This window comes from Cebus imitator, unplaced genomic scaffold (genome assembly GCF_001604975.1).
Source record: "Cebus imitator isolate Cc_AM_T3 unplaced genomic scaffold, Cebus_imitator-1.0 Scaffold23, whole genome shotgun sequence".
Taxonomy (NCBI): Eukaryota; Metazoa; Chordata; class Mammalia; order Primates; family Cebidae; genus Cebus; species Cebus imitator.
Genome location: NW_016107338.1, coordinates 2,725,768 through 2,738,205, shown reverse-complemented (window position 1 = coordinate 2,738,205; position 12,438 = coordinate 2,725,768). Strand labels below are relative to the sequence as shown.

Genomic DNA, 12,438 nt, shown 5'->3' with positions numbered 1-12,438 from the left:
AAAAAAAAAAAAAAAAGAAAAAGAAACAGAGGCTGAATTTTATCAAAAGCCTTTTGGCTTCTATTTACATAGTCTTATAGGGTTTTTCTTTTAATCTATGTTGATGAACTCTCTATTATTATGAATTTTATCATCTAATATTGACAAATTCCCTAATGTTGTTTGCTCTAGTCCTGCATTCTTGGATTAAAGCCTACTTGGTCATACATGTTTATTTAATACACTGCTTGATTAGACTAGTAATTTATTTCTGTATCTATATGAATAAGAGAAATTGATCTATAGTTTTCCTTTTGGTACTATCTTTATTGGATTTGGGAATTGGGGGGCTTTCTATTTAGTAGTTGTTTCCTTCTCATTGTTATTCATTTTATTTTATTAGTTTAGCTAATTCCTCCAGTACAAGGCTGAATAGAATGAGAATAGCAGGCATTCTTGTTTTGCTCCTAATTTTAAAGGGAATGCTTTATGCATCATATCATCGAATATCATGTTTCCTGTAGTGTTTGTTTGTTTGTTGTTGAGACAGGGTCTCACTCTGTCACCCAGTGCAGTGGCTCAATCTCAGCTTGCTGCAACTTCCACCTCCCAGGTTCAAGTGATTCTCCTGCCTCAGCTTCCCAAGTAGCTGGGATTACAAGCACCCACTACCACACCTGGCTAATTTTGTGTTTTTAGTAGAGACAGAGTTTTGCCATGTTGGCCAGGCTGGTCTTGAACTCCTGACCTCAAGCGATCTGCCCACCTCAGCCTCCTGAAGTACTGGGATTACAGGCATGAGCCACCACACCCAGCCAAAGAGTTCTGTACATATGCTGGCTGATCCCTGGAAGGACTACTTGAGTCAACTCCAGTCCCACGCCACGGGTACTGAAGAACATCTGGAAGCAGAGCGTCTCTCCTGGTGTCAGCAGAGGGAGGCACTTTTCCAGTGTGTTTACCCCTAGTCCAGAGGGGCAGAAACAGTTATGCTGTCCAGGAGCCGAGGCAGCCCAATCATGACTACATCTTTATTGAGCTTTTGCAAAGTTCCAGGCACCATGCTAATACGCTTGTATATATTATCTCACTTTCTCCCTGCAGCAGCTATGGGAAGTAGGCATTATTATTATTATCCCCGTTTTAAAGATGAGGAAACTAAAGCTCATTATTTAGTAACTCATTTAATGAGTTACTGAAATCATAAAGTAACTTCCACAAGGTCAGGCAGCTACTAAACTTCAGAGTTTCAATTCTAACCTTTGGTCTTGCAACTCTAAAGTGGGTGCAGCTGCCTCCCAAACAGAATTCAAATGTTCACATTAATTTCCACAAGTGTCTGCGAGCAAGAGGGGAGAGAGCAGCTTGATACTGGGCCAGGGAGGACCGCGGGAGAAGAAGGGACTTTGCCTATGGTCTCACTGCCACGTACCTGCTCTCCCCTCCTGCCAGTTCGCCCAGTATGCAGAGATTGTCCACTTCACCCTCCCAGATGGGACTCAGAGAAGCGGGCAGGTGCTTGAGGTGGCTGGCACCAAGGCAGTTGTTCAGGTGAGTGGGATCAATGGGATATTGGCTAGTTAAATCAATGAATGAACCCATAAAGTTCCCATACTATCTTACAAACTCTGAAGGCCGGGAATGGTCCATTTCCCTGCGAGCACAAAACATGCCCAAAATGGGTAGCCCCATTCCCTCCAGCAAGCCCCTAAGTGGAGAAACACCCTCTTCTTCCCACAGGTGTTTGAAGGAACATCAGGGATAGATGCCAGGAAGACCACTTGCGAATTTACAGGGGACATCCTACGAACTCCGGTGTCGGAGGACATGCTGGGTGAGGGACAAGGAGGGGCAGGGGTGGGGTTGCTCCTTTGCCCTCAGGGCCCAGCTTCTCTGACCAAGCCCTCAGCCCACTACACTGTCATTTCCCATTCATATGCCTGTCTCCCTGGTGTGCTCTTTGAGGTCTGGGGTGTGTCTTCTTCTCTCTGATCCCTGACACCAGTTCAGGGTCTGACATACAGGTATTCAGTAAATGAGGAAGGTAGGTTCAATAAACTAGAGACACAGTAGGTAGCCAGCTATTTGGAGCCAGACTGAAAGGGACTGCTAAGCCTTGAATATCTCCTAATTCTTTCCCAAGACCTGCTGTACCTGGCCTGGCCCTCTCCTGTCTCCAGTCCTGGAATCCCCAATTAGTCATTGTCCTGGGCCAAGGCCTTGCCTGTAAAGGTTTCCAGGAGAGGAAGGAAGACTCCCATGGGAACAGTCACTGTAGCTAGCTCTCTGGGTTACCTGTGAGCTGTGGGGGAGGGGGACACGGGGCACTCCTTTGCAGAGTGGGTGGAAGCTGGTGGTCTCGTGGAGGGTAGGCAGCACTGAGGGACACAGGGCAGCCTGAGCACCCTCCAACCCTTCTCACCCACCCTCAGGTCGGGTTTTCAATGGCTCCGGCAAGCCCATTGACAAGGGACCAGTGGTCATGGCAGAGGACTTTCTGGATATCAATGGTGAGTGACTAGAGGCTCTGGATGGCTTCAGGACCCAGCCCTAACACCTTCCCCACCCTTGGAAGTTCTGCCCAGACTCACAGGCAGATCAGATGTGATGGGAGAGCGGCAAAGGCCTCTCTATCCCCAGGTCTTCCACCGAGCCTCAACTCTGCTACCAGCACTCCATGTCCATCCCCTGTAAAATGCCATCATCATTGGGCAGTGTTCCACGCCTGGCCCAAGGCCATAATCCTCCTACCTTTGGCTCCTGTCCACAATCCTGAGAGTGAGCTGTGGTGCTCTGCTGGCTCTCGTCCATTCAAGTGGGCATCTTCCCGAGTCCTCAAACCCTATCCCACCTGTTTACTGAGGACACGCTGGAGGCCCATGGGGGCCTGTGGCTTGCCTTAGGCCACACAGAAAGTCCGTGGCAGAGCACAGAAGACTCATCTGCTCAGACAGGAGGTGGAGACACCCGCAGGCCCTCCGACCCCAACACCAGTACCTGGAGGTACTAGTACCAAGAGGGCTCTGCTCCCTCAGGCCCTGGAGCCTCAGCCTGAGTTTCTGCCTGCCTGCCACTTCCAAAGCACAAGGGCAACACTGTCCAAGGTAGCACTGGGCCTGTGGCTATTTAAATTTAAACTAATCCAAATAGAAGGAAATCCATTTCAAAGCCACATTTCATGTGCTCAATAGCCACTTGTGTCTAGGGCTACATCAGGCAGCACAGCCAGAGCACGTTTCTATCATCGCAAAGAGTTCTGTCCAATGGTGCTGCTCTGGAGTCTGCGGCAGGGTGGAGGAGGGTAGGGAAGGTTTGAACCCCTGAGCATGGCTCTGTGATCACCCTCTCCCAGGCCAGCCCATCAATCCACATTCCCGTATCTACCCGGAGGAGATGATTCAAACGGGCATTTCTCCCATTGATGTGATGAACAGCATTGCCCGCGGCCAGAAGATCCCCATCTTCTCAGCAGCTGGGCTGCCCCACAATGAGGTGAGGCCTGCAGGACCAGCTAGCACGGCTGGGGGAGGGACAGAGAAGATGCTGGGGCTGCTGGGCCAGTGAGGACGGCTCCTATGCCAAGCAGGCAGGGGGCTGGTCGGGCTGCGGTCACCAGCATCCAGACTGGCAGCTGTCCCCAGGCAGTTCAGGGACTTGGGGCTTCACAACATTTCCTCCATGTCCAGTCTTCAAGCTGCCTCAAGTGGGGGAGCCATGGGAGCTCTCAGAATAGAAAGTCCTGCTTGGGGCGCTCCCCAAGCAGGGGAGCAGGTCCCAACCCCGACCACTGTCCTTGAACTTATCTTTACTCACCCGCTCCTGCTTCTCTCCAACCACCAACAGAGAACAGCCGCTTCCTCTCAGAGCAGCTGGTGTGACAAGGTCTCTAGATGCTCCTGCAGCCACCCAGCATCCTGACCACTCAAAATGGTCTGGCATAAGTGCCCCACCCTGCTGTAACCCCTCCTTCTTGGCTCTGGGCATGGTGTCTGGGAGGCTCACACACTGCAGGCCCAGGGCAACTCTGTGCCCAGAGAGCCCCCCAGAGGCTGTGGAGAGGTGTGGGGCTGCCCTATGACAAGCCGCCCAGACCCGTGCGGAGGCAGTGCTCTTTGGAACTGTTACTCTGTCCTGCCTCTCATGTCAGGCACCCCCAGCCCACTAGCAGCCACACAGTAGCCCCCACCGCCACCCCAAGAAAGACTGTAGCACCAGGAGCAGCCCCTTCACCTCTCTGGGCTTGGTTCCCTCCCACCAAAGCCCATGGGTCAGTGGTGCTCAGTGGGCGGGTGTCAGCTCCGGCTCCGGCTCTGACGTCCTCCCCCCCAATCCACTCTGCCCTAGATTGCTGCTCAGATCTGCCGCCAGGCAGGGCTGGTGAAGAAATCCAAGGCTGTGCTGGATTACCATGATGACAACTTCGCCATCGTCTTTGCAGCCATGGGGGTGAGGGGACTTAGCAGACTGGCAAGTTCTGGGGCTGTGAGCAAGCAGCCTGTCTCCCTCAGCCCCTGTCATGGCCTGATCTGATGGGGAAGCCATCAGAGTCCAGGCCAGTCAAGAGGGGTAAGGATGGGAGCAGTGACCAGGACCATGTGTCCCTTAGGGTGTCCCAAAGGCAATCACAGTGGTAATATGGGTCCTGGGTGGCCCGAAGGAGGGGAAGCCAGGGGATCTGGGGAGAAAAGATAGCTTCAGGAAGGGGAGGCCTTGGAGGCCAGGGAGGTGGGCAGAGCAGCAGCTGGTGACAGGAGGGGACGGGGATGGCACTGAGCAGAGCTGGACTTGAAGAAGCCTCAGCCTCTCCGGGAGCATCTGACAAGGCCCTACCAGGACGGGGGCAGCAAACCCAGTCCCTGCCCTTTCAAGCCCCAGGGTCACCCCATAGCCATGATGCCTTCACCCACTGCAACTGGTAGCTGTTCAGTCCACAGGCTTTCCTGAGGACAGATGGGAGGGTCCAGGCCCTGCCCTCAGGCCACAGGGCCCCACCTCCAGCCCACCCTGCTGTGTGTCCAGGTGAACATGGAGACAGCCAGATTCTTCAAGTCTGACTTTGAGCAGAATGGAACCATGGGGAATGTCTGCCTCTTCCTGAACTTGGCCAATGACCCCACGTGAGCTCTCCCCTGATGCCCAAACTGCCCTCAGGTGGGAAGACGCTATTCCTTTCCAAGACCTAGAGTACCAGGGCTCCTGGGCATCCCAGAGCTACAGCCATGGGCCAGAGCTGAGGGAATAACCCTTATTGTGTAGATGGGGAAACTGAGGCCTGGGAGGGGCTAGGGAAAACCCACAGACAGAGGGCGCCAGACCATGACTCTGCCTGCTGTCTGCTCTTCCAACCCATGTCCAGCCCCCATCCCAGCTCAGGGCTTTTCATCTCCCTGTCACATCCACAAAGTCACCCCAGGGAGATCATTTCCCTAAACATTTGTTTAGAAACACTGCTATTTTTAAAGTATAAAAAATGAGAGTTTAAATCTGGGGGTCAGGTGGCTGAATACAATTCTAATAAACTGTATTTCTGGAGGGTACTCCAGATAGTAAATGATAGAATTCTGGAGGCTTTGGTGACATCCCCAAGGGGAAGAGCCACAACTCCAGAGCTGGGAACTGAGAGGGTCTGAAGCTGAGGTAGTGTGTTCAGGAACCCTCCATATAGGAAGGGTTCGTAGGGCTGGCAAGCAGAGGGACAGACACATTAAGTGTGCTTGCAGCAGTGAAAAGGATAGTGAGAGGAGCAGCGAGAGGGACAGGGCCATGCAGAGGACACAGAGGGAGAGTGCTCCAGCTGACCCAAGTGTGGGTCCCCTAGGGTAAGACAAAGCTCAAGCAGGTACCCCCAACTCATCTACAGGGTGATAAGCCTGAGTCCTTCACCTTCAGCCCACGGAGGACAAAAAGTCACCCTTGTCTTCATCAGATACTCCTAGCCCTGCCTGGCTTTTCCCACGCAGCTTGCCTCCTGGCCTCAGCCTCTGTCCCCTTTCCTACCTTGGACAGTAGGCAAGGCGTGTGTTGGAGTCTGCCACTTCCCAGGAACAATTGCCCTGGCCTAGAGGATGGGGGCAGGGGCTCATCTTCTCCATTCCTATGCCCCCATGCACAACACCAGCTTCCCAGTTCACCTTGCATGCAGCCCCCAGGCTGTGCGGAGCATTAGCCCAGGCCTCCAGGCTCCCTAAACACCTGGCCTCACCTCCAGGATTGAGCGGATCATCACCCCACGCCTGGCACTCACCACTGCTGAATTCCTCGCCTACCAGTGTGAAAAGCATGTGCTGGTCATACTGACGGACATGAGTTCCTATGCAGAGGCCTTGCGGGAGGTGAGCTGGATGGCAAGGGGTATCAGATTCCTCCCTAACCCTCCCTAAGCCTGACACCCAGGGGGTCACCCTGCAAATACAGGGAAGCTGGTCCATCCAGGCCTGCCCCACTCCCATGAGTTCCAGGGCTTAGTCTCAGCCTGGCCATTCCTCTCCTGCTCCCTACTCGATTTCTCACAGGGTCACTGAACCTCCTACCCAGCCTTCCTAGCTTCAGCCTCTCGCCCCACTTCTTACCCCAATGCCCATGGATATTGCAGGTCTCTGCTGCTAGAGAGGAGGTGCCTGGGCGCCGAGGCTTTCCTGGATATATGTACACAGACCTGGCCACCATCTACGAGCGGGCGGGCCGCGTGGAGGGTCGGGGCGGATCCATCACGCAGATCCCCATCCTCACCATGCCCAACGACGGTAGCCTCCTCACAGCCCACTACGCTCCAGAGCTCCCCTGCCCTCCCTTTTCCAACCAGACACTTAAAGGGCCCATGTTGCTTGGCACAGATGTGCAGCAGTGCTTTTCCTCCATCAAGATAGCCACTGCCCTTTCCTTCACCAACCATGCCTCCCACACACCCCTATCACTCCCATGAGAGACACAGAACTCAGGTGCCCTGAGTGATTGGAGACCTGGGCCCCACGCACACTGACACCAGTGTGTTTTCTTGTAGATATCACCCACCCCATCCCAGACTTGACGGGCTTCATCACAGAGGGACAGATCTACGTGGACAGACAGCTTCATAACAGACAGGTACTAACTACCCTGCCCCTACCCATTTCCTGCTCTGACCAGAGAAACACTGAGGAGCAGATGTTCCACTGCCCCCAGGCATGAATTAGGAGGGGCCAGCCAAAACGAACCCCAAAAGGAGACAGCCACGGGGAAGACTGCATGGTTCACAGAAAGAAGACAGGCCTGAACGGAATTTGGCTTACCTGGCTCTGGGATCTTGAGAAGATAATTTCATCTCTTGGATCCTAGGTTTCCTCAACCATAAAATGGGAATAATAAAATGTATCACCCAGATGCATTAGGGAGGATAAAAATAAGTTGGCATATAGAAAGCATTTAGCGGCTAGTAAATACTAAATTAATACCATTTGCCTTCCCTTTCCAGTTATTTGCTTTGGTGGGCAGAAAACAACTGACACACTTCCATCCTATGTGTAGGTTAAAGGCGACCCCTATGACTTTTTTCTCTTTGTTTGGCAGGTTTTTTTCTTTGCAGCCATTAACCATTAAGCTTCAAACTGGTTTTTGCCCACATTATCAAAAGTTTTGAAATACTGAACCTTTTATTAACTAATGTCATGTCATCTACCCCCTCCACTGTTCTGCCTAGGGCCACATGTAAGATATCCGCATGCCCAAGCCCTAGAATCTGTGGGAGATGGGAGAGGCTGGGTGTGGCTGTTGACCCCTGGAACGTAGGATAAATGAGGAGCTTCTCCTGGGAGCAGTGCTGGGACGGGGAGAGGAAAGTTTGAATGCTGCTCTCCACCACTCCCTTTTTCCGCTCCCTCAGATCTACCCTCCCATCAACGTGCTCCCTTCGCTGTCTCGGCTGATGAAGTCGGCCATTGGGGAGGGCATGACAAGAAAGGACCATGGAGATGTCTCCAACCAGCTGGTAAAGAGGAGAGGGCCAGGGGGCTGGTGGGTCCTCTAGTTTCAGAAGCTGAAGGTCTGAGCCCCATCTGAAGGACAAGCTTTTCTCCTGGCTAAATGCCTCCCCAAAAGGGGTCCCAGCGTAGCCAGGTTGAGGGCTGCTGGACTCCCGTGGTAAGCCCGCAGCGGCCACCGACGCCTTGTCCCTTCCCCAGTACGCCTGCTATGCCATCGGGAAGGACGTGCAGGCCATGAAGGCAGTGGTTGGGGAGGAGGCGCTGACCTCCGAGGACCTGCTTTACCTGGAATTCCTGCAGAAGTTCGAGAAGAACTTCATCAACCAGGGTAAGGCGCGTCGCTGGCCTGGAGCCAGCAACCTCATCACCCTCCTCCTGCCCCACACACATTCCTAACCTTCCCTCCCGCTCTATCCCTAGGCCCTTACGAGAACCGCTCGGTGTTCGAGTCGCTGGACCTGGGCTGGAAGCTGCTGCGCATCTTCCCCAAGGAGATGCTGAAGCGCATCCCGCAGGCGGTGATCGACGAGTTCTACTCCCGCGAGGGGGCGCCGCAGGACCCCGCGCCCGACACTGCGCTCTAGCCCGGCTCGCCGACGCCGGCCAGGACCCTGCCCTCGGCGCCCGGGTCTCCCCTCCCTCGCCACCCCAACCAGCCGCTTCTGCGCCGCCCTCCGCCCTCCGCCCTCCACCGGCTCCGAGGTGCGAGGGCCGCGCGGTTTGTCCCTTTCCCTCTCTCGGTTCCTTTCCCCGCGCCCCAACCTCCCCCTCGACTCCCGGCGCTGCGGAAGATCCGAAGGTGGTTGTGTCTTGCTCTGACTGGAGCATCTGTATTTTTATGTTAAAAACCCACTAAATAAAAATAAAAAGTAAGTGAGACGAATTTATCTTCGTTGAAAACAAGAGTGGCAAAAGAAACATAAATGAAAAGAAAAGATAATTGTTGAAGCTGGGAGCTGGGGTGATGAGTACATGGAGTTCATTAAACTATACTCCGCACTTAAAAAAAAAAAAACCAGCGCGGAAGCTGAGCCTGTTGTCCCAGCTACTCTGGAGGCCGAGGCGGGAGGATCGCTTGAACGTCTGGACTGTCGTGCGCTATGCTGACACGGTGTCCACACTAAGTTGAGCATCAATATGGTGACCTCCCGGAAGCCAGGGACCAGCAGGTTCCCTAAGGAGGGGTGAACAAGTCCAGGACTGAAACCAAGTAGGTCATAACTCCAGTGTTGATCAATAGCGGGATCGTGCCTGTGAATAGCCACCGCACTCCAGCCTGGGCAACATAGAGAGACTCCATCTCTTTTTTAAAAAAATTAAAAATTAAATTTAAGCCGGGTGCAGTGGCTCAAGCCTGTAATCCCAGCACTTTGGGAAGCCAAGGCAGGAATCACTTGAGGTCAGGAGATCGAGACCAGCCTGGCCAACATGGTGAAACCCTGTCTCTATTAAAAATACAAAAAAAAAAAGACGTGTGCAGTAGTGCACTCCTGTAATCCCAGCTATTAGGGAGGCTGAGGCAGGAGAATCACTTGAATTCAGGGGGCAGAGGTTAGTTACAGTGAGCTGAGATGGTGCCACTGCACTCCAGCCTGGGCAACAGATTGAGAATTTGTCTCAAATTAATTAATTAGAAGCTACATTAAAGTCTTAACAGTTGACAATGAAATTTTTCTTAGGGAAGTAATTGAGAAATCACCTGACAGACTGGGTGTGATAGTTCAAGCCTGTAATCCCAGCACTTTGGGAGGTTGAGACAGGAGGATTACTTGACGCCAGGAGTTGAAGACCAGCCTAGGCAACATAGTGACACCTCTGTATCTACAAATACAATTTTTAAAAATTACCTGGGCCTGGTGGCACACACCTGTAGTCCCGCCTGAGGTGAGAGGATTACTTGAGCCTGAGAGGTCAAGGCTGCAATGAGCCAGGATGGCACTACTGCACTCCAGCCTGGGCAGCAGAGTGAGACAGGGTTGCCCTCTGTCTCAATAACAAACAAACAAATATCTTGATAAATTTCATGTGGAATGTGAGCTCAGGAGCCTTGGAGGGGACAACCAAGGCCACAAAAGATGTGTGTGACTCTAATTATCTCTGCCTGAGAAATGCTAGGGAGAATTTGGTTTGCTCCAGACAGGAAGGGAGGAGAGTTGCTAGGGAGATACCCTGAAGGACATGGAGGGCATGAGTGCAGAAGGCTGAACAAAGATCCCCAGTTAAGAAATGGATGAAGAGCATTCTACAAATTAGGCTGCCTGATGTTCCTCTGAAAGCTGCTAACTTTTCTGTAATATCAATCCCTCCTCCATCTCCCCTGCTCCATCTACAGTGAAACCATGAATGCTTCCTAGGAAGGGGAAGAAGGGTGATTTGGGAGGATAGAACTTCAGCAAAGATCTGAGTTTTGTTTCTAGGTAAACGTGTTGTAGATGAGGTCAGAATTATTGAATCAAGAGCTAGCACCATAGGAGGCCCTCCCCATTCCCATTCCCAAGATAATTTACAGCCATCTTGGGGAAAGATTTGGGTGTCCATAGGGCAAACAGTTGTTTTTATTTAATAACAGCTTTATTGAGGTATAATTCCCATACCATACAATTTACCTATTTATAATTGTATGAGTTAAGCTTTTGGTATATTCATGGAGTTGTGCATCCATGGCCACAATCATATTAAGAACATTGTCATTACCCCAAAAAAGAAACCCTGCACCCCTAGCTTTCACCTCTCAACACCTCCCACAATCCATTCACTCTCAGTCCCAAGCAACTACTAGCCTACTTTGTGTCTATGGATTTGTCTGTTCCGGATTTTCCATATAAATGGAATAATACAATATGTGTGGGGGAGTTGTTTTTGTTTGTTTGTTTGTTTTTTGAGACACAGTCTTGCTCTGTCGTCCAGGCTGGAGTGCAATGGCACGATCTTTGCTCACCGCAACATCCGCCTCCCAGGTTCAAGCAATTCTCCTGCCTCAGCCTCCCAAGTAGCTGGGATTACAGGCATGTGCCCTCCACCCAGCTAATATTTTTTTATTTTTAGTAGAGATGGGGTTTCACCATGTTGGTCAGGCTGGTCTTGAACTCCTGACCTCATGACCCTCCCACCTCGGCCTCCCAAAGTGCTGAGATTACAGGTGTGAGCCACTGCATCTGACAATATGTGGTCTTTTGTGACTGGCTTCTTAGCAAAATACTTTCAAGGTTCATCCATGCATGCATCAGTGCTTCATTTCTTTTTATTGCAATATTTCACAGAATGGATTTACCACCTTTTGTTTCTGGACATGTGTTTCCACTGTTTTTGCTATTATGCATACTGCTACTACGAGCATTCCTGTGAAAGTTTTTATGAGGACATGCTTTCATTTCTCTTAGGTAGATAACTAGCAGTGGAATTGCTGGGTTGGATGGTAACTCAGTTTAATGTTTTGAAGAACTGCCAGCTGCTTTCCAGAGTGGATGCACCATTTTCCATTTCCCCCAGCAGTGTATGAGGCTTCCAGTTTCTCCACATCCTCAGCAACCCTTATTACCTGTCCTTTTCATTACAGCCATAATAGCGGGTACAAACTGGTATCTCATTGTGGTTTTGATTTTCATTTTCCTACCAATGAATGATGTTAGCCATCTTTTCCCGTGCTTATTGATCATTTGTATATCTTCTTTGGAGAAATTATCTATTCACATCCTTTGCCCATTTTAAATTGGGTAGTCATTCTATTATTGAGTTGTAAGATTTGTTCACATACTTGACATACCAATTCTAGTCCTTCACCAATGAATTGCAAATATTTTCTCTCATTCTGTGTGTGTGTTGTCTGTTCACTTTCTTGATGATGTCCTTTAAAGCAAAAAGTGTTTAATTTTGATGATTTATTGCTTACTTTTTCTTTTGTTGTCATATCTAAGAACCTATTGCCTAATCTAAGGTCACAATGATTTATGCTTATGTTTTCTTCTAAGAGTTTTATAGTTTTTTGAGGTGGTGTTGTTGTTGTTGCTGTTGTTGAGACAGAGTTCTCACTCTGTCACCAGGCTGGAGTGCACTGGCACGACCTCAGCTCACTGCAACCTCCACCTTCCGGGTTCAAGTGATTCTCCTGTCTCAGCTACCCGAGTAGCTGGGACTATAGGCAGGCGCCACTACACTCGGCTAATTTTTGTACTTTTAGTAGAGACGGGGTTTTGCCACATTGGCCAGGTTGGTCTCAAACTCCTGACCTGAAGTGATCCGCCCTCCTTGGCCTCCCAAAGTGCTGCCAAGGTGGGTGGATCACGAGGTCAAGAGATCGAGACCATCCTGGCCAACACGGTGAAACCTAGTTTCTACTAAAAATACAAAAATTAGCCGAGTGTGGTGGCACACACCTGTAGTCCCAGCTACTGGGGAGGCTGAGGCAGGAGAATCTCTTGAATCCGGGAGGTGGAAGTTGCAGTGAGCCGAGATCGTGCCAGTGCACTCCAGCCTGGTGACAGAGTGAGACTTCATCTCAAAA

The 12,438-nt window shown here is 51.0% G+C and overlaps 1 protein-coding gene across 2 annotated transcripts in view; it reads left to right on the top strand.

The window, feature by feature from the left end:
* ATP6V1B1 (ATPase H+ transporting V1 subunit B1) overlaps positions 1 to 8,816 on the top strand; it is a 28,061-nt gene extending 19,245 nt beyond the window's left edge. For both annotated transcript variants that reach the window (XM_037736146.1, XM_017522010.2), the window contains 12 exons: positions 1,432 to 1,530; positions 1,720 to 1,813; positions 2,412 to 2,489; positions 3,332 to 3,471; positions 4,324 to 4,425; positions 4,999 to 5,096; positions 6,188 to 6,311; positions 6,572 to 6,722; positions 6,980 to 7,062; positions 7,838 to 7,942; positions 8,136 to 8,265; positions 8,358 to 8,816. In XM_037736146.1, the coding sequence (XP_037592074.1) occupies positions 1,432 to 1,530; positions 1,720 to 1,813; positions 2,412 to 2,489; positions 3,332 to 3,471; positions 4,324 to 4,425; positions 4,999 to 5,096; positions 6,188 to 6,311; positions 6,572 to 6,722; positions 6,980 to 7,062; positions 7,838 to 7,942; positions 8,136 to 8,265; positions 8,358 to 8,521 (1,368 nt within the window). In that variant the 3' untranslated portion in view covers positions 8,522 to 8,816. The remainder of the gene's footprint in view (positions 1 to 1,431; positions 1,531 to 1,719; positions 1,814 to 2,411; positions 2,490 to 3,331; positions 3,472 to 4,323; positions 4,426 to 4,998; positions 5,097 to 6,187; positions 6,312 to 6,571; positions 6,723 to 6,979; positions 7,063 to 7,837; positions 7,943 to 8,135; positions 8,266 to 8,357) is intronic.
* Positions 8,817 to 12,438: the final 3,622 nt, after the last annotated feature.